Source organism: Akebia trifoliata, chromosome 15 (assembly GCF_017979445.1).
Source record: "Akebia trifoliata isolate Shusen 1 chromosome 15, ASM1797944v1, whole genome shotgun sequence".
NCBI classification, from domain to species: Eukaryota; Viridiplantae; Streptophyta; class Magnoliopsida; order Ranunculales; family Lardizabalaceae; genus Akebia; species Akebia trifoliata.
The window spans coordinates 27,875,833-27,898,720 of NC_141389.1; the positions used below are offsets into that span (position 1 = coordinate 27,875,833).

The window sequence follows — 22,888 nt, forward strand, 5'->3', positions numbered from 1 at the left end:
ATAAAAAGTCTTCCAAAACTCAATTGCTTACAGTCATCTGGATCAGTCTCCTCCAATCCTGGAAAACACAAGGTACGCTTTACTGCTTTAGTATTTAGTATAGAGATCTAGTAGTGAGATCTCGATGAAAAGCATCTATCTATGAATGATTTTTTATAGAGTAGGAGGGAAAGGGGAATTTTCATAATTTTTTTCTCTTCATGTTTTCAGTAATTCAAATTGAAACAAATCAAGGATGGGTGATTGGTCTAATCTCCCACAAGAATTGGTTGTGGAGATATCCAAGCGGCTATCTATCATCCAAGATTATATTCGGTATCACGCTGTTTGTGGTTCTTGGCGATCATCTTTATTGAATAGTTCTCCTCATCACTTACCATGCCAACTTCCATGGTTGATGCTACCCTACAAAGACGACAAAACTAGCACACTTCGTGGCTTCTTCAATTTGTCTAATAATAAGATTTGTTGGCTTGAGCTACCCGAGGCTATTGGAAAACGTAGTTGTGGATCTTCCCAAGGATGGTTGGTACTTGTGGAAGAGAGTCCGGCCATTACACTACTAAATCCTCTCACAAGGGTTCAAATCCAACTCCCACCCGTTACAACATTTCCAGATATGTTAGATTTTCGGATTTCGGAAGTTGGTGAAGAATATCTTCATAGGGATTTAAGAGGAGACATTGTCACACGTAGCCTAAAAGAAGTGGCATACATGTACATGAATAAGGTAATCTTGTCCAAAAATCCTACCCACAACGAAGGATATACTGCAATGGCAATCTATGGAGATGTCATAAAATTAGCCTTTTGTAGATCAGGAGACGACAAATGGACTGTAATAAAAGACAGTAAGAGGAATGCCTTCAGCGACATCATATATTATAATGAACAATTCTACGCTGTCGACGGCCAAGGACGTGTTGTTGTTTGTGATATTGATACCGATCCTTCTTCTCCAAAAATAATTACAATTACACCATATAAAAATTTATTCTGCGATTATGACAAGAAACTTTTAGTGGAGTCAGCGGGGGAGCTCTTGTTGGTCTATAGACACAGAATATTTCCCGAGGAAGATGAAGATGACATGTATGAAACAGTATTTTTCAAAGTTTTTAAGCTAAATCACGAGAAACGAGAATGGGTCGAGGTGAAAAGCTTAGGTGATCGCACGTTGTTCTTGGGTGATAACTGTTCTTTGTCTTTGTGTGCTAAGGACTTTCCTGGATGTAAAGCTAATTGCATTTACTTTAGTGATGATGATAATTTGGGGGGTAATACTGACTCAGGTGGCAGAGGGGGAGGCCATGATGTAGGTATCTTCAACATGGAGAACCAAAGTATAGAACCATTTCCATTTTACATAGATAGGTCTAAGGTATTTTTCTACCGACCCATATGGGTCACACCCTCCCTATATTAAGCAGTTTGTAGTTTTATTTAATGGAGATTCAGTTTATTTTCTTTTACGTTAAATAAGTATTTCATTAATGAAACCAAAATACCTTGCACACCTTACCAACTTAACTAAGTTGGAACCTTGACATATTTGTTGTAAGAAGTTACAAGTAGATTTATGATTGTGCGATATGAAGTATGTTGAAAACCTAAGGTGTGTTTGAAAATCAGAGATTTGGAACTTTCAAGAGTTCAACTTTCAACAATTGATAATGAGAGCAAAAATAGCTTTGGTGTTTGATTTCAGAATATCCACCCAAGCTGAAAGTCCAAGACTCCATGCCCTGTTCAACCTTTCCATCAATTAAAGAAAGTATGTTCTTGAACTTCTTTCAGAGACACAGTTTCCTCTGGATCCAAGCATTCCATCAATGCTGTGGAGAACCTCGTCATTGTATCATTGAAGTGTGCAAAAACAAAGTATTTTATAGTTCATAGATCACTAATTTGAAACAAAGCAATTATATGGCAAGAAAGATTTCTTGTTAATTTGGAAAATGGCATCAATCAAAGTTTGATTTACAGAAAGTGAAGAAAACCCATCATTAATTTTCAGATCTTATAAAATGTATTAAAGATTTGAATTTAAGGTATAAATATATTAATGTAGAATGCTCTATATATCAGAACAAAGACATCTTGATATATAGCTAAGCTTTTATTTTTATGTACAAATTTTTTGTAGCACCAGTAACAAATTCCTTTTTCACCTAACATGATCATCATATGGATCAAACACAGGATCTCGAATGTCTTATCAATGTACACCAACAATCTCTTTAAGTTATCGATCGGGTAAATTTTTAAAATTTTTAAAATTTACCCGATTGTCAATGTAGATTCAAAGAGCACTTGAGTTCACTTTTTTTAGGCTATCCCAAGAGAAAGGGCACGATTGATGAGACAGTCCACGCCTGAATCCCAAAAAAACTAACAGACCATCATAAGGTCCTATCCAATATTCAAGAAGGATGACAAAGGAGGAAGCGAAGCAAATGATGAAAATATAACCAAAATTATATACAAAAAGATATACAAAAGAATGGTATATGAGTGTCTACCAGTCCCTTTTCTGTCTCATCTTCTTTTGGTACTTGGCTGCACAAACCTCCTTCTGTTTCCGGTCATCCACATCAATGATTTCTATTTAGAGTTGCTACCAAGACGGAACAGAGAGTAGTAGAAATTCATAGAAGTCTAAAATGCATTGATAATCACCACATTCCATCATTGGACCTTCTAATGGTTTCTCATTCGCCCATTACATGCTACACTAGACTTTTCTTGTGCCTTAGTCAGGGCCTCTTCTTTAGGGTTAAGTGATATAAAAGTAAGGGGTAATAAAATGGGAAGGGTATTATAGAAAAATGGATAAGAGAGGAAAGACAATAAAAGTGGAGGGGCATGATTGGTAGGGGGGTAGAAGAGAGAATGAAATAAAGTTGAAGGGGGTATTGGGGAGAAAAAAAAGACAAAAGTTATAGTCGACATTCATAGTAAGATGAAATCCCAATCTATCTTTTATGTTAGGGATGAAGGGAGTGGGTCTTGAATAATTGAGTTGACTCATTTAGATAGACAACATAGTCGAGTCATATCTAGGTGTAAACAAATTCAAAATTTAAATGAATGAGTTGACCTGGGCAAGTTTAAATGAATTCGAAGTTCATTTAGCGAGTTTTTCACTATTGAATTGTTCACCTAATTGACTCACCCATTTTTTTAATATAATAATCCAAGATGTTAAATATTCGTGATTAATACAAAACATGACATTTCATGACCATAGCATCAATTGAATCAGATTATAACTCAAATAATTAATTAATTAACAATATAATTATTTTTTGAGATGCATTTTTCAATAAATTTCAGTATCCGACTTAACTATTTGAGGTGCATTTGGATTGGATCAGATGAGTCAAATTGGACTCAAGGTTTGATCCAACAACCCATCATAAGAAATAATATTTCATACTTCTTACAACGCTCATGAATTCTTTGTAGTATTACATGCTAAAGTGAAGTTTCCAACAACCCATCATTACCTTATGACATGCCATCTGAGAATCAGGTTTGAATGACTGAGGCCTATAAATCGTATACAAAGTTCGAATTGTTTCAGAGAAGAAAAGAGAGAAAAAGGGAGATATGGATGGGGATTTAGGAAGAGGAGATATGGATGGGGATTTAGGAAGATTCTACTGTGTTGAACATGCTTTAACTTTTCACACAAGAAGACAAATCGACAATCACAATCGTGACCTTCACCAAGGCTGATCATCATATATGTCATGTATGTGGTAGTGCATTCAGAAGATTCCCTATTTCAATTTGGGGTCTAAAAGTGCCAAGTAAAGTCACTTTCTTCACTTGGATGGCAGCTCTAGGAAGAATCCAAACGGTGGACTTTTTTATGCGGCGTGGTTGGTGCGGGGCAAGTTATTGTATGTTATGCATGGATAATGGTGAATCATCAAATCATCTTCTTCTACATTGCAAATTCACATATGACATTTGGGCTCATTTTTTAAGTTGTATAGAATTATAACATGCCTTCCCTAATCAGTTAGTAATCTTTTTACTTGTTGGTCGACAATTAGTCACTCGTTTAGCGGTGCAAAGAGGATGTTGTGGAGCATTACAACATTCACAATCTATTGGGGAGTGATTTGAAAGGAATTGACGTATTTTTGAAGGGAAACAAAAAGATTATCCAAATATGATTATATCCATTTTGGGTCTTATCTTTTGTTGGTCCAAAGTTTATAAGGAGTTTAGGGATATGATTTTTGAGGATTTTTTTGTACAATTAGGATGGGATTTGTTGCTCTACCCGTGATTAGCGGTTGTGTTGTAAGGCTTTACCAGATTGATTATCTTGACCGACCTAGTGCTGTTTTATGAATGAAATTTTATTTATCAAAACAAAATAATAATAATATTGTGAGGGGCAACGACTGTGTCTTTACATGTAAGTTGCTTTAGTTGTAAGTCAGGTTAGTTGCTTTACTAGTAAGTAAGTTGCTTTAGTAGTAAGTCAGGTTAGTCGATTGAGTTGCCACACGCCTAAGTCAGATTATGATCACTCCTTAATATTCTCAAATAATTTTATAAGTCAAGATTGAAAAAAAAAAAAAAATTAGTGTTGAATAATTTGAGTTCGTCCCTACCATAGAAATATAAGTATCCACACTGTTTAAATAAGATATAAAAAAGATGTTATTTTAAAATAGCATCGTGAGTCGTGACTAAGGAAGCTTTTAGTTTCCTTCTGTAATTCGTACTCCTAAAAGGTTTACATCCGCAAACGATTTAAATAAGGCTATAAAAACTAAAAATTCTTCCACAAATCAAACTATTTAGTGCTACAATCTTGTGGATCATTCTCCTTCAATCCTGAAAAACAAGGTACGTCTTAGTATATATAGAAATCTGTAAAGTTAGCTTCGACACCAAGGTCCGACAGATTTCCTAGAGATGATTACTTCGTTTTGATGGAGAGTCTGGTTGAGTAATATATTTCTTTCTTTAACAGATATATAATTCTTTACTCCTCTCTATTAATTTTTTTCAGAAATTCAAACAAATCAACTATGGATGATTGGTCTAGTCTTCCAAAGGAATTGCTTGTAGAGATATCCAAACAGCTTACCATCAATGCGGATTATCTTAGGTTTCAAGCTGTCTGTGATCCTTGGCGATCTTCTTTATTGAATAGTCCTCCTCATCACTTACCATGCCAACTTCCATGGTTGATGCTACCTTATAAAGACGAAAATAATAGCACGTTTCGTGGTTTCTTCAGTTTCTCTGATAATAAGATTTATTGGCTTGAGTTACCCGAGGCTCTTGGCAAACGCAGTTGCGGATCTTCACAAGGATGGTTGGTATTGGTGGAAGAGAGTCCGGCCATCTCATTACTAAATCCGATCACGAGGGTCCAAATCCAACTCCCACCAGTTATAACATTTCCAGATATGTTGGATTTTAGAATTTCGGAAGTTGGTGAAGAATATCTTCATAGGAATTTAAGTGAAGACATGATCACACATAGCCTAAGAGAAGTGGCATACTTCTACATGAAAAAGGTAATCTTGTCCAACAATCCTACCGACAACATCGATGATTATACTGCAATGGCAATATATGGAGATGTTGTGAAATTGGCCTATTGTAGATCCGAGATAACAAGTGGACTATAATAAAAGATACAAAGATAGTCGACGACATCATATATTACAATGAGCAATTCTACGTGGTTGATCGCCAGGGAAGGGTTGTTGTTTGTGATATTAATACTGATCCTTCTTCCCCAAAAATAGTTATGATTACACCACACAAAAATTTATGCTGCCCATGGGACAAGAAGATTTTAGTGGAGTCATCAGGGGAACTATTGTTAGTCTACAGGCACAGAATATTTCCCATTGTCAAATATGAAGATGGTGTGGAAGATGAGACGTATGAAACATTATTTTTCAAAGTTTTTAAGCTAAATCATGAGCAACGAGAATGGGTCGAGGTGAAAAGTTTAGGTGACCGCATGTTGTTCTTGGGTGACAATTGTTCTTTGTCTCTGTGTGCCAAGGACTTTCCTGGATGTAAAGCTAATTGCATTTACTTTAGTGATGATGATAATTTGGGGGGTAATACTGACTCGGGTGGCAGAGGGGGAGGTCATGATGTAGGTATCTTCAACATGGAGAACCAAAGTATAGAACCATTTCCATATTACATAGATAGGTCTAAGGTACTTTTCTACCGACCCATATGGATCACACCCTCCCTATATTAAGCAGTGTATAGTTTTATTTAATGGTGATTCATTTCATTTTCTTCAGTTTAATTTTCGCTACTACCCATCTTGTATTTTATCCACTAAGTAATTATATTAAGAAATAATTTTATGTTTAATAATTATTTCATTAACGAAAATTCTCTCTCTAGCCTTTTTACTCAAGTTATCTTAAAGAAAGAGATCCAACATCTCAATTTTCGAAAACATAATCTTTTTTGGTCCAAAATTTTATTAAGAAATAACTATTATGTAAAATGAGTATTTCATTAATGAAATGGATGAGAAGAGTGAAAGAAAGAGGAAAATAAAATGACTAAATAAATAAAGGGCTGTTATTATATAACCAGTAATATAATAAGAGTACACCACAGACAAAAAGAGTCCTGATAATCTGGTGCTCTAAAACCTGATGCTCTTTATACGCTCCCTGCCGTTGCAGTGATAGAATCATAGATCTTTTTCTTCAAGATACGTAAGGAAAAAAATATATGGTTCTATCACTGCCACACCAGGGAGCGTACTAAGAGCGTCAGATTATCATTAGTAAAAACAGGCTTATTTTTTAGGATTTAATAAATAAATAAACTCATAAATAAAACTAAAAGCGCCAGTGGAACGAGAACCTTCAAAAGGTAATTTAAAGTTACTGGTAAAAATTAGAGATAATTCCCTAGGTTTTCAAAATGATGACATACCTTTGACTTGAGACTTGAGTCGCGCGTGAGAAAACATAAAATGACGAAAACACACATGTTCAACCTCAAAAACAAACAAAAAAACAAAATTGATTTTCTTCCAAAATCCCATTGTCTTTGACCTTTTCGAAAAAACCCTTGATTTTTCTTCCCAAAAACCTACTGTCCTCAACCTTCCCCCAGATCCTATCTATTTGATCCGATTGATAACCTGTTTTTGATGAGATCAGTTAACTCAGTGCCAGCGGGAATGGAACCAAGGTCTATGGCATAATCACTCATAGAGTTTACCAATTAAGCTAGTTGGCACCAGCTCAACCAGAGCCTATCTTGTTCTTGAGGTTTCACGTTGAAAAGGATTTTGAGAAAAGTTGAAGATGAGGGCATTTACATCATTTAACCAGTCTCTCATGAAAGACCCAAGTCAAAAGGTATGTCATCATTTGAAAACATTGGAAGGCATTTTTTTTATGGTACTTAATTATTATATTATAAGTTTGGGGTGCAATCATGAAATATAATTGTTACAAGGAAAGCTAAAAATGCATACAATGCCATTACTTATTAGAAATCCATAAGATGGTAGAACAAATATCACAAATTAAGCGGTGCATGGATCTAAAAAAAAAAGGAATTCATCCAATCTACATGTATGTACCCACTTGTCCCAAAATATCAAGAAATAAAAAAAGGAAAGATCTCATAACATCAACAATGACTAAATTGTTATGATATCATGATAATAACAGTTGAGAAATGAGACAAAGTAACATAATCAGTATTTACTAAATAATAAAAGTTACAGTTTTAAAATATAGACAAATACAATAGCATTGCGGCATATCATTGAAACAACTACTCAAGATGTTGTTCTAGTTGATGCAGTCCTACTAGATCGCCATGGTGCCCCTCTGAGCCAAGCATTTTAGACTGGAGAACTGCATCTGTGAGTAAAGTCACAGATAGTATAAAGTTTAAAATAAGAATTATGGAGCCACAATGATAGCATCTTGGTAAACTTTCCTTACAAAGGATGTATAAATACTTACAAGCTGTCTACCATAGCTCTGCCTTTGTTGAAACAAATATATGGTTCAGTGTAGATCAATTGCCATAACATGAAATTGTCCACTCCAAACTCTACGTTGTGAGCGGTGCTTTGGCATGCCTTGTACTGAATACTATAGCTTACTACAAGTCTACAACAATCAGTTCAAGTTGTGAGTAGTTCATGGTGGTCTCTGCATCGGCTTTTAGTTTTTGTAGGAACTTTGGAAGCTTTGAAGAACCCCACATTACTGATATTCAACTGTCTTCTTTGTTTCAAACCAATCGGGCATTACATCACTGCTATACATGCCCCTTAGAAGGAACAAGAACCCAATGTGTCAGATATATTTCTAGGGATAACATACAACCAGATAACAAAAGCAACAGTGATGATGCCAAATCTGACGACCAACTTGACAATGATTATAACAATAACAAGTTGAATTGTTCACAATGGTTTTTACTAAACCTTTTTAATGGGACCAAAAGCTAAATAGAAAGACTATAGACTGGTTCTCCCTAAACAGTCAATGTTTTCAAAGATGAGCTCAATTCATAAACAAAGACCGGATGTTGGAACAAAGTGGAGATTTGGGGATCAAATTGTCCAAATTGTCACTGGAATCAGTCAGATTGCGCAAAATTCAGTTGGACCATCTGTGTTGACTGAATTTTTTCTTCATAAAACGAACAAATAAAATTATAGTTTCTTCATTTATTTTTTTATATTGATCGCATCGACTCAAATTGGATTGACTCTAAGATGCGTTGATTAAAAAAAAATCCACACTATATAACCCGTAATAAAACTTAAGGCAACAGTAAACCCACTACATGTTTCCCAATCACAACACTGCCATCCCACCACCGACACCAATACCAACTCAAACAAGCCTTAACAAACCATGTCCAAGAAGAAACCCATTTCTTTCATTTGCTAAAACATCTAAAATGCAACTTGAACACCCATCACCAACAAAAAAAAAATTATCACTGCAAACATGGCAACCAAGATGAAGGAATCAGAGTAACAGACTGAAGTGAAATGGTAAGGTGGGAATCTAATGAGGATGTAAACAACAAAGGGGGAGGCAGAGAATAGGATCTCGAGGAGGGAGTAGCAAAGGAGGACATTTGATGCTCATCAACCTACATAGTAGAAGTCGTGATCGCAACCACGGTAATTGTCTACTAGCCCAAGGTTTGAAAGACCAAGAATCTTAGAGATCAGAAGCATTCATATCTAGACTCCATCTTTGGCATTCTTCATGGTGGTCCTCCATGCAGGAAGAAACTTGTTCCCTGCCAAGATGAATCTCAAAAATCATCTCATGGAACACTCATGAGTTGGGTGAAAGTGACAAAAGGGTCATTATAGAAAATGAATAGAAGCTCAAATACATTCACAATCATGAATGGTTGTGTTCATTTACAAATGCATTTGTTTACGGCTGTTGGGTGGGTTCAAATTAAAAAGAACAACCAAAAGAAAATCAACTCTCTTTCGCAAACTATCGAACACCTGCATGAGAGTTGTTTTGTCATTTTTGACACTATTTCTGGTACCCATAAGATTGAAATATCTTAAATAAGTGTGATAAAGTTAACAATAACAAACTCCATTAAAAGAAATGGTTTTGACATGTAAGAAAACCAATAAACAAAATTCAAGTTTAAATGTTCCTTACCAGATACCACATGTGCCTTTCCCTTTAAATACAGAAAACCAGAATTCAATTCTCTCCCTTCCCCGCTTGCATTTTTCCAGAAAAAATTGCTACAAGTCCACCCCAAACACCCCTTCCCTCAAAATCACAAACTCACAAGATGATTCTGCCAAATGGGGTGCAAAAACAATCTGTATTCTTCTCCTTGTCCTTACACCACCAATACTTTCCTCTGAACTATCATCTTTACTAACAACCCACTCATTCCTGGACAAGAACAATCTCAAATTAACGCAATTAGCCCACCCCAACCCCAAAGCAGGACAAACACGTCTCCCGGACGTAAACAAACAACCTAAATTCCCAATTCTCACCCCATTTATCCCATCTGGTTCTACCAAATCAACAACCTGATTAGTAACCAACACCGCCAATCCAAACCTCTTAGCCTGAAACTTCAACTTCGCAGCGATCCTAAAGAAGAGAGACGATCTCCGCTTTAGATCACTCGGTGTGTTATCAAATTCAGATCGAAAAAGAGCAGCAACTGAATCGATTACGATCAGTTTAACAGGTAATCGAGAAGGCGGTTTAGTGAGGAGAGAATCATCGATTCGGTCTAACAGAGCGAGCAATTCTTCGGAAGATTGGACTCCACGAACGAAGATATTGTCACGAGGATCGTGAGAGGGGAAGAGATGAGGATAAGAGGATCGAAAGGAGAGAGAAAGTTGATGGAGGCGACGATGAGGGAAGGGGAATTCAGAGTGAATGTAGAGAGATGAAGCAAAGAGACCACCATTAGAGATGGGGAGCTGAGCAGAGAGAACGAGTTGTAAGCAGAGTTGGGTTTTGCCACAACCGCTCTCGGAGACGAGTTCGGTTATGGAGTTGCAAGGGATTCCTCCTGCGAGGACTCGATCAAGGATCGGGCAACCCAGTGTGCATTTCTGAGTGAACAGTTGAAGGAGATTTTCTGGTTTCATCAAGGGTTTTGGGTTTTAATTCTACTTCGATTTGCAGAATCTCTCCTCTTCAATCGAGTTGAACGCTTATGAGATGTTTGTCGAAATGTGTCAAATTCGTGATTTTGACGCATTTAACTGGCGGGAAGGAAGAAGGAAATTATTTGAATTGGGGCGGCATATGGTAGTCTCTGGTGGTATTCATAAGTGAAAGTGTCAAACACTTTCTTACTAATATAGTAAGATTTTGAGCCTCACTAAGGGTCGTTTTGCTCAAATGGATTGCCACATCAGCAATCCAACACCGCAGCCCTCTAAATTTCATTGAAAAACTTGAAATCCAAAAAAAAAAATCAAAAAGAATTTCTTTTGAGCGTGATTCAAGTTTTTGAAAATAAACGACTACTGGACTTCCATATAACTCTAAAATTTAAAATTAAAATTCAACGATGAAAGACAATATTTTTTTAGAACTTTTTTTCTTTTTAAAATTCATTGAATTCTGTCATCTACAGCCTTGAAGCAACATACTATGATTTTAGATGTCACGAGTTGAGCTCAAGGACCCTCAGTAAGGCTAGGCCTACTCTTTTGATAATGATATACCATATTGTGCGCCTGTGAGGAGAGGCCAACCATCACATGGGTCCCATTGGGAATTCATGACATTTGTAATCATTTTGATCAACATTTTTAATATATATATTAATCTCGACAATTAAAAATGTTAAACTTGATATTGTAAATGTGATTTAATGATTTTTTTTTCCAACGCAACACTTGAAATCTCTTTTGAAATACCTAGAATGCATATATTATAGTTGCAAGATAGACAATGAAATTTCAAAAAAAAAAAAAAATCCTAACTTCATTTGTTATTTTTTTTATTACAAGTTGAAATAGATTGAAAAATATGCTCAAAATTAAAAGTATATTATTTTCTATTCAGCATTTACCATAGAAAATTGTTGAAAATGATTGATGTTGAAAAATCCAAGTATGTAAAAAAGATCGAGAATTCAACTAGAAATTTGGTTAGAGATTTTCTTTGAAATGATAAAGTGGGGGATCCTGCGAGGACTCGATCAAGGATCGGGCAACCCAGTGTGCATTTCTGAGTGAACAGTTGAAGGAGATTTTCTGGTTTCATCAAGGGTTTTGGGTTTTAATTCTACTTCGATTTGCAGAATCTCTCCTCTTCAATCGAGTTGAACGCTTATGAGATGTTTGTCGAAATGTGTCAAATTCGTGATTTTGACGCATTTAACTGGCGGGAAGGAAGAAGGAAATTATTTGAATTGGGGCGGCATATGGTAGTCTCTGGTGGTATTCATAAGTGAAAGTGTCAAACACTTTCTTACTAATATAGTAAGATTTTGAGCCTCACTAAGGGTCGTTTTGCTCAAATGGATTGCCACATCAGCAATCCAACACCGCAGCCCTCTAAATTTCATTGAAAAACTTGAAATCCAAAAAAAAAAATCAAAAAAGAATTTCTTTTGAGCGTGATTCAAGTTTTTGAAAATAAACGACTACTGAACTTCCATATAACTCTAAAATTTAAAATTAAAATTCAACGATGAAAAATAATATTTTTTTAGAACTTTTTTTCTTTTTTAAAATTCATTGAATTCTGTCATCTACAGCCTTGAAGCAACATACTATGATTTTAGATGTCACGAGTTGAGCTCAAGGACCCTCAGTAAGGCTAGGCCTACTCTTTTGATAATGATATACCATATTGTGCGCCTGTGAGGAGAGGCCAACCATCACATGGGTCCCATTGGGAATTCATGACATTTGTAATCATTTTGATCAACATTTTTAATATATATATTAATCTCGACAATTAAAAATGTTAAACTTGATATTGTAAATGTGATTTAATGATTTTTTTTTCCAACGCAACACTTGAAATCTCTTTTGAAATACCTAAATGCATATATTATAGTTGCAAGACAGACAATGAAATTTCAAAAAAAAAAAAAATCCTAACTTCATTTGTTATTTTTTTATTACAAGTTGAAATAGATTGAAAAATATGCTCAAAATTAAAAGTATATTATTTTCTATTCAGCATTTACCATAGAAAATTGTTGAAAATGATTGATGTTGAAAAATCCAAGTATGTAAAAAAGATCGAGATTCAACTAGAAAATTTGGTTAGAGATTTTCTTTGAAATGATAAAGTGGGGGATTCTTGTGAATTGAAAGTAACTTTGTCGTCCTAAAAAAGTGGGTAATCTTCAAATTAGGAGGTTTCAACTAATGAATCAAGTGTTGTTGTTTAAATGGTGTTGACGTTTCGACAATGAGACAAAGGAGTTATGGAGGAAGTTAGCTACAAAGATGTTTGGAGAGGACCCTTTGAGATGGGAGTGTAAGTCGGGTAGATTTTCATATGGGTAGGGAGTTTGGAGATGTATTTCAAGTATGGCTTTTTTTTTTTTTAACTTTAGAGGAGCACATTTGCTATGAGGTAAGGAGAGGAGATTGTGTTTGTTGTTTGGAGAGATAGAGACTCTATTGACACCCCTACTTTTACTTATTCTTTACCATTCACTTATTGTTTTTAATTTTAGTTTGGATATAATAAGTTAAAGTTGATATGCCAATAGCATTTCTCCAAAAAATATTAAAAGGTGATATAGGGTTGAGGCACCCCGTACATATAAAATTTATACTAAATGGATTATGAAGATAGCATCCAAAATTCAAGGGCTATTTAAAAAGAAACCCTCCCACATGGTTAATTAACTAACTTTTTCTTGGTTTATAAATTGGGTAGTCCTTGTTGCACCTACCATTTGACGTAAGTGCACCTTTATTAATTATAACACTTTGATATATACACCTACCTAGTGAATGCATCTACTCATATACTCTTTCGAATATCGGCTTCATCTTCTTTCCATCGTCTTCATCTCCCTCATTAATAAACGAACCACCACCATCACCTTCTCTTTTATTCTTTGTAATAAAGCAACTAAAGTAAGATTTCCCTTATTCGTTTCCTTTTTCTTTTATATTTTTTTTTATTGCCTTCAATGTAAAAAGAGCAAATAGGACTTTCCTTATTAGAGAGAGGGGATTGTGAAAGTAACTTAATACAATGGAGTAATTTCATCGAAATTGTAATATTCTTTGATGATTTTGTCGGAGTAAAAGCACCATCACATCGTTTGTATTTTAGAGAGAAAAGGAATATAAGAAGAAAAAAGATAATGGATTTGCTCCAATCTATCGTAACTTGTTTTAAGTTATAAATAATTAAATATTGAGTCGTGATTTTTTGATGCCCCCTCTGACATGACATAGGCTAGAACCACAGACCTTTTTTCTTGAGATGCACATCTTCATAAATATGTGACATTGTGTATCCCGATAAAAAAGATCTAAGGTTCTAATCTAAACCACGTCTAGGGGCGTCAGAAAAATCATTGCTGTTAAATATTTCAAAATTTTGAGAGGCCCTAATAGATAAGTAGGGTGCCTCTTTAAAGTGCAGGAAATACAGTTTGGAAATTGGATTTTGTATAAAAAATGCTCTAAATATTTTTTTTATTAGGTGTATTTATTGCACTTTCATGTGCACTTAACAAAACCCTTTTAACGGAAGCTTATAATAGTCATGATTGATGACCAATGCGTTTAAAATATCTTGTATTGGACAGCAAATCCAACACAACATTTATACGGCCCGCGTGAGATTCGCCTCTCGACTCGCACTCGAAAAATTCGGGTTCGATAAAAACAAAAAAAGTCTCTCTCTGGTACGTAAGCATTTGTGCGTTTCTTAACATGGCCACGCGATCTTTGTGGCGCAGCCGAGCGAAGCTAGCGTTGGCTGCTACCACCTTGGAGGCGGAGCCGCAGCGGCTACGATCGCGACCTCTGAAGATCCAAAGACCACTTTTAAGATCTGCACCATTGTTCCTCTTCGACTTGTTCGCGATTCCTTCACTGCTGCTGCCATCGCCTTTGGTCAGTCTCTCTATCTCTCTATCTCTTTCTCTATATCTCTGTTCTTCAATCTTCTTAGAATATTTCTAATCAGTTTTCATAGTTAGGTTTAGGGTTTTCGAATTGCGAAACCTGCTTCTTTATACATGTTTATTCTCCTAAATTGAATGTAGCAGTAACATAATGACGATGATGATTACATTTCGACAAGAATTGGTGAAATTGGAATGGATTGAACCGAGAATTAAGATTGTACAAGTTGTTTTGGTGGAAGTTTGAACATGGTTTTCAAACCTGGTATCCGAACGAGTCGGCCTATTTGAACCCAGTTTAAATATATATATTTTTTAAAGAGAGTTGCTATTGCCACACCAACTGTGTGCAATTCTTTGGTGATTTATAAAGGAATTGGTGTGGCACCACTAAAAGTTATGTGGCGATAGTAGCTCTCTTTTTAAATATATAGTAATATTTAAATAATAATAATAAATTTTCTATTAAAAATCGAACTAGTTGATGCTAATCGTAAAATATAAATTTATATAGATAACAAACATTTGGATTATTAAAAAATTGATAAATCTATATGAAAAGAAAATCAAAACGGCCTTTGCCAAAATTTCCGAATTATTAGATGCTCAATCATAAAATATAATTTTATATAGATAACAAACATTTAGAATATTAAAAATTGGTGAGTTTATATGAAAAAATATCAAAACGGGTTGCCAGATTTTCAAATATTGGGCTACTCATCTTGAATATTGGATAAGTCATTGTGATTGGTGATTTCATTGACTTTTTTGCTCAGATTTCTCTGAGTCGCATATGACTTGATCAATAGTCTGATTAACAAAACATTTTTTTTTTCTTTTTTCAAGAAAATGCCCAATTTGGATTATTTTTTGGCTGTGTTAGAGAGGGCCACAATTCACATTGGAAAACTTACGCGGTGCTTTATGAGTCCATTCTGACTCACTCAAATCAACTCGGACTTGTCCTTGTTTTAAATCATGATTCCAATGATGGTTAGTTTGTGCTTTTGTTATATGAATAATCAATGTAATAACTTTTTTCTTTGGAGTTTCCTGAGAAGTGATCCCAATGCTTTTGGATGTCTACTTACTTTTGTTCTTGCATATGTCATCAGACTATGAATATTCCTTGTATGGACTTCCAGAAGGCAGTGTTGAGAGGGCAAAAGTTAAACACGAAGTTCACACTCGGTCTGCACATAGGCTTCAAGAACTATGTTTCAGGAATGGAGGAATCTATATCAAGCTTGGTCAACACATTAGTCAGTTGGTACGCTTTTTATTCAATTCACCATTAAACATTAGTTATATTTTTCCGGTGAAATTTCTTAGTTTAATAAGAACTCAGAGGTGACATGTGCAAAAACACATGCATCAAAAGGGCTTATTTGTAATTTAAAATATTGACTAAATGATTTTTGAAGTTTACATAGTAAGAATGATAGTTTTGTAACTTTGAAAACTAAGCAACATGATTACACAGTCGTGGGTTACAATTTTCTTTGTTATTTATCAAACGGACCATGATTATATTAAATTTAAGAATAATGATATTTTGATGCACCCTCTAACAGCTCTCATCACAGAACAATAGATCATTTGCATTAGGATACGCAAAACCATTAATCTTTTTCTTGTGTATCCCGAGCAAATGATCTGCGGTTCTGTGATGGGGGCGTATGTCAAAGGGGGATGCCAGAGTACCCCGACTAGTTTAAATATAAAAGTGGGCGCATTCATGGCTACTCAAATTTTGGTGTCAATCCACTTCTGCTCCACCTTCTCTTGTTATAATAGTAAAGATGTAATTTAAAATATTGATTAAAGAGTTTTTAAAGATTACAGAGTAAAAATGATACTTTTGTAATTTTGAAAACTAAGCAATGTGATTATGAGGTTGTGAGTTGCAAATTTCTTGGTTTTTTTTAACCAAACTAACCCCAATTATATTAAATGTAAATATAAAGTGGGGGCATAATTGGTACCTTCAGATTTTTGTGTCAGATACCTTCAGATATTCACTTAGTAAAATCTGAATATTGATGCTAAGTATATATAATATAACTGCTTAATCTGGGTATCGATATTGCTCATCGGGATCTGATTGTTATCCTTTGCAGGAATACTTGGTTCCTGAAGAGTATGTTCGGACAATGAGAATTTCCATGTTGAACAGATGTCCAGTTTCTTCATACGATCAAGTATGTGAAGTCTTCAAAAAGGAGCTTGGAGGGATGCCTGATGAAGTAAGTTATCTTCCTCTCGTTTTGTTTTGGAAATTCTCCATTCAGATATTATTGTGTTGGCTATTCACTCACTTCAATCTACTGCACTTGACGCTGTGCTGACGTGGCAGTATCTCCAGAACCATAGAATTTTCTCATTGTATCTCAAGGAAAAAAATCAATGGTTCTGGGGACCCTGCCATGTCAGCGCAGTGTCGAGCACAATCAGTTTAGAATGACTCTTTTCTTCCTATTGATCTAGCATTGTAGTTAATAGTTTGATGAAAACTAGACAAAATATTGATTTAGTGTCCGTTACAGATTTTTGAAGAATTCAATCCTGTCCCACTGGCAAGTGCATCCTTGGCACAAGTTCATGCTGCTCGCACTCATGATGGAAAAAAAGTCGCTGTTAAGGTTACAATTATTGTTTTAGCTCCATTCATGAAGTCTTTATGTGAACCTTTCAAGTTGAATGTTGTGGCTTTCTATTGATTAAATTTTAAATATTTCTTATTAGTATTCTCTGTTTATGTTCCATTACAACCTCGATATCCAGGTTCAGCACACTCACTTGACAGATACTGCGGCTGCAGATTGTGCAACTGTGAATTTGATAGTGAACACCCTGAATTGGGTTTTCCCCACATTTGATTATAGGTACTATGTTTTGTTGGTTTATTAAACTAAGTGTATTGTCTTGAATATGGTATTTGAGTATGTTAACCATTAATAGGTACATGCACACTCGCATACACAAGTATGTCTTTGTGTTGTCTTTGAAGCACCTTGATTCAACTAAACTGTTTTTGTATTTCAAATATAGGTGGTTGGTTGATGAAATGCGTGAAAGTGTACCAAAGGCAAGTACTTTTTAATATACTAGTATTTTTTCCTGCTCTTTTGGTAGTTCTTAAAGATAACTGTGTTATTTTTGCAATACTCCCTGATAAGCAAAAGTTATTAGTAGTATCCCCTTATAATTTCCAAACTTTTGAAGTGTCCCTGTATTGGTTCACGTTTGGAACATGAATTGCATCATATGCCCATTCTTAACCAAGTGATATATAAGACCAAACATTTTTGGCCAAATCACAATAAATAAAGAGGTGGTTAACATTTTCACCTCCTTTTTTTCTTTTCACATAAAACAAAATGACTATCTTTAGGAAATCAGATGGCTGAGAGATAGAATTGTCCAGAACTGCCGACCAAACAAAGAAATCGATAGGATTTTTGAGCTCCAAATAATGGATCCCTAGAAGGAGCGACTTTTATCTTGAACTAATAAGGTATAATATGATTTGACCTAAAAGACTCCGTCCTGATGTTTTTTCCCCACTTTCTTGTCTTCAATTTTAGGTGAGACCAGGATGTATGCAATGCAACCCCTCAAGCTGACAATCAATTCCACTTCCTAATCAATTAGGGTTCTTCCGTGTGTTGTAAGCTCCAGGAGGTTTCATCACCTGACCAAACACAACATGCTAGATGGAGTGGTTTGTCTTGTTTGATACATAGAATAAATTAGATGGAGTGGTTTGTCTTGTTTGTCATTTCTCGACTCTGTATATTTCATTGAATCTCCAACCACTCTATGCACGGTAAGGAGTTCCTGCTTTCTTCGTACTTGTCTTCTTATTTCTTCAATCCCTTATTTTCTCATCTTGAATCCCCTATAGTTATTCAGAAGTTCTTTCCTCTCCTAAATACACCATTTGCCATTTGGGGATCTCTTGCATACTTGCCTTAATGTGCCAACTTATAGGATTTTAATGCATATCAGCTTATATAAACACAAACTTTCTACACCTACACATTAACTAAAGTATTCTAAAACTATGTCGCTCAGCTTATGGAATAAACTGGACAGACATGTCGGCTTATTTGTTTTGTGGGTTTAGTGAATTTTACCCTTTGTACCCATGTGGAACACCCTTGCACACATGTTACCTTCTTTGTTATATAGGTTTCAATAGTTATCCAAGGTGTTATGGACATGATTTTGATTGGTTACAGTTATGCTTTTCAGGAATTAAATTTCTTGGTTGAAGCCAAAAACAGCGAGAAGTGTCTGGATAACTTCAGGAGGTTATCTCCTCATCTTTCAGATTATGTATATGCCCCAAGGGTTTATTGGAATTTGAGTACCTCAAAGCTATTAACAATGGAATTTATGGATGCTGCGGAGATACAAGACGTGAAGGAAATTCAAAGACTTGGAATTCAACCAAGTGAAGTAGCAAAATTAGTAAGTCCATGGACTGCACATTACCTGATAAGTGTATTTATTAGAGAAGTACATAGATCAGGATATCCACGTCCAACTTACCACCGTACTTGTGCCCAACCGGCCATCATTTTGTAGGTCTCACCTAAAGATTACCTACAAAATAATTGACTCAATCAGGTAATCCTAACTGTCTGATCTATACACATTTTTTTTTCTGGACCATCAGCTGAATTTTTTCTGCCCATCTAAAAGAATGTAGAAGTTGTTCCGCACGCCCCCGCTCGTAGATTTAGGCCCGTTTGGATAAAAAGTAGAAAGTAGCTAGGAAGAAAAGTAACTTTGGGAAAAAGTAGCTTTTAAAAAGTTGAAAGTAGTTTCAAAAGCTTTTTCAAAAGCTTTTTAAAAAGTTGGATTTTTTTACTTTTTAAATGTAGTTTTCTAAAATGGATCCAAACTTACCTTTTACCTTTCAAAAGTAAAAAAAGTTACTTTTTTAGTGTATCCAAACAGGCTTTAACGTTAGAATCCTATTTGATTAACATTTGTCCTTACAGTTAAGTGAGGCACATCAGAAGGAAAGTCTCAAACTGTTTGCATGTATATCATGTATATGGAATGTGTAGGTTGTATAGATATTGGATGAGTGGGCGTCCTGAGCTTTGTATTCCTCGTTTATTGTTGAAAGAGAAAGAATATATAATGATCAGTGAGAAGTTATTGTCTTAAATTGTGCAGGTTAGCCAAACTTTTGCTGAAATGATTTTTAAACATGGGTTTGTGCACTGTGATCCACACGCTGCCAACTTGCTGGTTCGGCCCTTGCCAGACAGCAAGAGGAGCATTTTTGGAAGACTTGTCTATGGAGGTTAGTGCACCAATTCTCATTCACAATATATATTCAAACTTTCTCCATTTCATATAAATTACCACTTGTACTGGTACGAGTGCTGACAGTATGAAATATGGATTCCCATTATTATTCCAATCATGACTGTACATCACTCCTCATGTTTGTTAGTGTCACCTAATCTTTGTTCGCTTCCTTAAGAATAGAGAGATTCGGTTGCCACACCAACTTTTGCTAATGCCACCCCAATTCACATGTAAATCACCAAGGAATTAGCACACATCTTGGGGTGGCATTAGCAAAAGCCGGTGTGGCAATAGAAGTTCTGTAAGAATATTACATAGATTTTCCTCCTTTATATGAATCTGTAAATTTCCTTCTCATATATAGGCAAGAGAAAGCCACAGTTGATACTGCTTGACCATGGTCTATACAAGAATCTTGATCTTTCCACTAGAACCAACTATGCTGCACTTTGGAAGGTATCGTCATCTGTTGGTTTTCCAAAAAGATTTGGTATCCATGCTTGCAATGCAACTGCATTTCACTTGTTAAGTCCCTCATTCATCTTCTGTCCATTGTTGCAGGGATTGATATTTGCTGATGCTAATGCAATAAAGGAAAATAGTGCAAAACTGGGTGCTGGAGAAGATCTTTATGCACTGTTTGCTGGGATTCTCACAATGAGGCCATGGAATAGGGTTATTGACCCATCTGTTGATCATTTGGTTATACAAGGCGGTGATAGTGACCGCTCAGAACTCCAGGTCTTTCCTTTTTTTTTTCTTTATATATATATTTGGATGGGTAAGCTGGACTTGAACCCACGAGCTCAAAGTTGCTTTGCAATGTGTCAAACCAACTGAGCTATGGGTCTAAGCCCGAATTCCAGGTCTTTCTCTAGCCATACCAGCCATCTTATGTCAAAAAGGGATTGGGCTGTTATCATCATGGTGTTAAATCTCGTCCCAAACCGAGATGACTCACCCAAGTCATCTTGGTATCGTCCGTGAGCGAGACGGATGGACGTGGCTTCTCATGTTTCCAAAATCTCATGAGACAAACGAGATGACTTGGACGATTTTTTGAAAATCTTGTTCGAGTTAACTGGGATTTTGTATTTTTTTAGTAAAAAATAATAACAATTTTTTTAAATTTAAATTATAATTATCAGAATAAAATATGATTTTATGAATAAACATCTTCTAATCTACTTTATTTTATATTAAAAAATTATAATTATTTTCATATAAATATATATATGAACAAATAATTGTAAACCGAGTTAAATGGTTTATCTCGTCTGAGACAACTGTCTCCTCCATGAATGAGACAAGACGTCAAACTGGGTTTTGAAACCCATGGTTCTCACAACTTTTTGGATCCTTTCGAGTTTTAGGCTAGATGGAGTAAATGATGATACAGATGGTATTATAAAGTATGTTGATTCTGTCTGTTCTTTCTTTGCATGCTGTAATTTGGAATCATGGTTTCGTGTGATAAATTATGATCTTGTGAAACCAAGAAACCCCATCCCTATACTAGTAAATTTACTGATGTTCACATTGTAGTTCCAATAATATGGGTGAAGTAGATCTTTTTCGAGAACCTCCGCTACCTGTTGTTTGACATCGTCTCTCTCTATCTTTGGCAGATGTACGCTTCCCAGTATTTCCCTCAGATCTCGAAGCTTCTAAGGAGACTTCCACGTGAAATTTTGTTAATGCTGAAGACCAATGACTGCATACGAGCAGTCAATAATTGTCTGGTATTGCATTAGTCTTTTCTTCAGTGGATGCAATTTAACTAAAGGAGTCAAGTCTACCGTGTTCAAGATATAGTTTTTTATTTTTTTATTGACAATTTTTTTTTTTTTTAACTTTCGCCCTGACATGGTTTCTTTGGCAGTTGCAAGGGTCTTCTCTAGAGTCATTCTTGATCATTGGAAGAGCTTCGTCAGAGGCAATTATCGAGACAAAGATGTTGCAAAAGAAGTCCTTCTTGTCAGGGTTGAGCATATGGTTGGAGGGGATCTTGTTGGAAGCTCGTCTCTTCGGTATGCAGATTGCATTGTGGCTTCTACAGCTCAGGAACTTTTCTCCATGTAAAACTCATAACTACACACGAAACCTGGCTTGAGGGATCCAAAATTTTCATTTCTTAGGTATCCCTTCAAATTCTCTCCTCGAGGCTCCTTAAGATTTGCCAGCAAGTTGCATGAGCTTGTATTATCTTTTTCATTTTATTTATGATCGACATTTTTTAATCCCCATCATTGGGGCAAATGCAAAATGCCAAATAAATAACTTCTCAAGATGATTAGATTTAATGATCTACAGATATAGGCTTGTATTGGTCATTGCACTTCCAGAACATCGAACTTGCAAATGAACCTGCAATATTTTGAAGTAGAGATAGATGGTTAAGATGATTTGTTGGCCCTGGTCTGCCTGGTTGATGGTTTGCTTCTGCTTTGTAAGTCGTCAACCTGAGATTCCGATACACTTGTATTCTGTTTATCTTAATTTCATATTGTCATGCACACACAGACAATAACTACATTGATTTGAGCTTCTTAGAGCATTTTTTGGAAAACAAAAAAATTTGCTTTTTGTGATTGATTTACGTTGTAAAATTGCATGGGAACGCATTCTCATCTTTCTCCCAATAGTTTCAAATGATCATTTTTTTTATCAAGCTTAGTTAAATAATTATAACCATTTGATGATAATGATAATTCAAATAACAAGAAGAATGTCCTTTATCTTTGGTAATTTAGATGACAAGAAGAAGAAGAATATTTCTTATTTAATTTGAACATACCTGACATTGGTCACTTCTTGAAAACTAAACTGCAATGATATAAATACCTTTATCTTCAACCTCCTGCTGAAAACCTATCATCTTCTACCTCAAGATTTTCTCTTGCAACTTTCAAACCTCAAA

The 22,888-nt window shown here is 35.4% G+C and overlaps 4 protein-coding genes across 5 annotated transcripts; 3 read left to right on the forward strand and 1 right to left on the reverse strand.

The window, feature by feature from the left end:
- Window positions 1-235: 235 nt before the first annotated feature.
- Window positions 236-1,426, forward strand: LOC147385009 (F-box protein SKIP23-like). The gene has a single exon (XM_086424996.1). It carries the CDS (start codon window positions 236-238, stop codon window positions 1,424-1,426), a length of 1,191 nt encoding a protein of 396 aa, XP_086281122.1.
- A 3,631-nt stretch (window positions 1,427-5,057) lies between these two features.
- LOC147385010 (F-box protein SKIP23-like) lies at window positions 5,058-7,886 on the forward strand. The gene is made up of 3 exons (XM_086424997.1): window positions 5,058-5,552; window positions 5,642-6,214; window positions 7,776-7,886. The coding sequence occupies exons 1-3, from the start codon at window positions 5,058-5,060 to the stop codon at window positions 7,884-7,886; spliced, it is 1,179 nt and encodes a 392-aa protein (XP_086281123.1).
- Window positions 7,725-10,850, reverse strand: XRCC3 (homolog of X-ray repair cross complementing 3 (XRCC3)). Of its 2 annotated transcripts, none has more exons than XM_086426901.1 (3): window positions 9,696-10,850; window positions 8,007-9,309; window positions 7,725-7,901 (listed from the first exon to the last, which is right to left on the reverse strand). In XM_086426901.1, the coding sequence occupies exon 1, from the start codon at window positions 10,658-10,660 to the stop codon at window positions 9,785-9,787; it is 876 nt and encodes a 291-aa protein (XP_086283027.1). In that variant the 5' UTR covers window positions 10,661-10,850; the 3' UTR covers window positions 7,725-7,901; window positions 8,007-9,309; window positions 9,696-9,784. The 2 variants fall into 2 exon arrangements, with proteins under 2 accessions (XP_086283027.1, XP_086283026.1); XM_086426900.1 differs by having other exon boundaries at window positions 8,007-8,319; window positions 9,696-10,849.
- A 3,589-nt stretch (window positions 10,851-14,439) lies between these two features.
- ATH9 (ABC2 homolog 9) lies at window positions 14,440-22,610 on the forward strand (the record flags this gene model as incomplete). Its single annotated transcript, XM_086424999.1, has 12 exons — window positions 14,440-14,623; window positions 15,753-15,907; window positions 16,758-16,883; window positions 17,184-17,279; window positions 17,422-17,522; window positions 17,689-17,725; window positions 18,895-19,113; window positions 19,831-19,960; window positions 20,333-20,424; window positions 20,530-20,709; window positions 21,597-21,710; window positions 21,851-22,610. Coding segments are annotated over 12 exons (1,665 nt in total), but the record flags the coding sequence as incomplete, so codon positions are not given.
- Window positions 22,611-22,888: the final 278 nt, after the last annotated feature.

What these genes read in the sequence shown, in the direction of transcription:
- LOC147385009 (XM_086424996.1), top strand. Translation starts at nt 236, where the DNA reads ATGGGTGATTGGTCTAATCTCCCACAAGAATTGGTTGTGGAGATATCC.
- LOC147385010 (XM_086424997.1), top strand. Translation starts at nt 5,058, where the DNA reads ATGGATGATTGGTCTAGTCTTCCAAAGGAATTGCTTGTAGAGATATCC. An exon ending in CATACTTCTACATGAAAAAG is followed by an intron (nt 5,553 to 5,641) that starts GTAATCTTGTCC and finishes GGCCTATTGTAG; the next exon opens with ATCCGAGATAACAAGTGGAC. An exon ending in ATTACATAGATAGGTCTAAG is followed by an intron (nt 6,215 to 7,775) that starts GTACTTTTCTAC and finishes TTTAAAATATAG; the next exon opens with ACAAATACAATAGCATTGCG.
- XRCC3 (XM_086426901.1), bottom strand. Translation starts at nt 10,660, where the DNA reads ATGAAACCAGAAAATCTCCTTCAACTGTTCACTCAGAAATGCACACTG.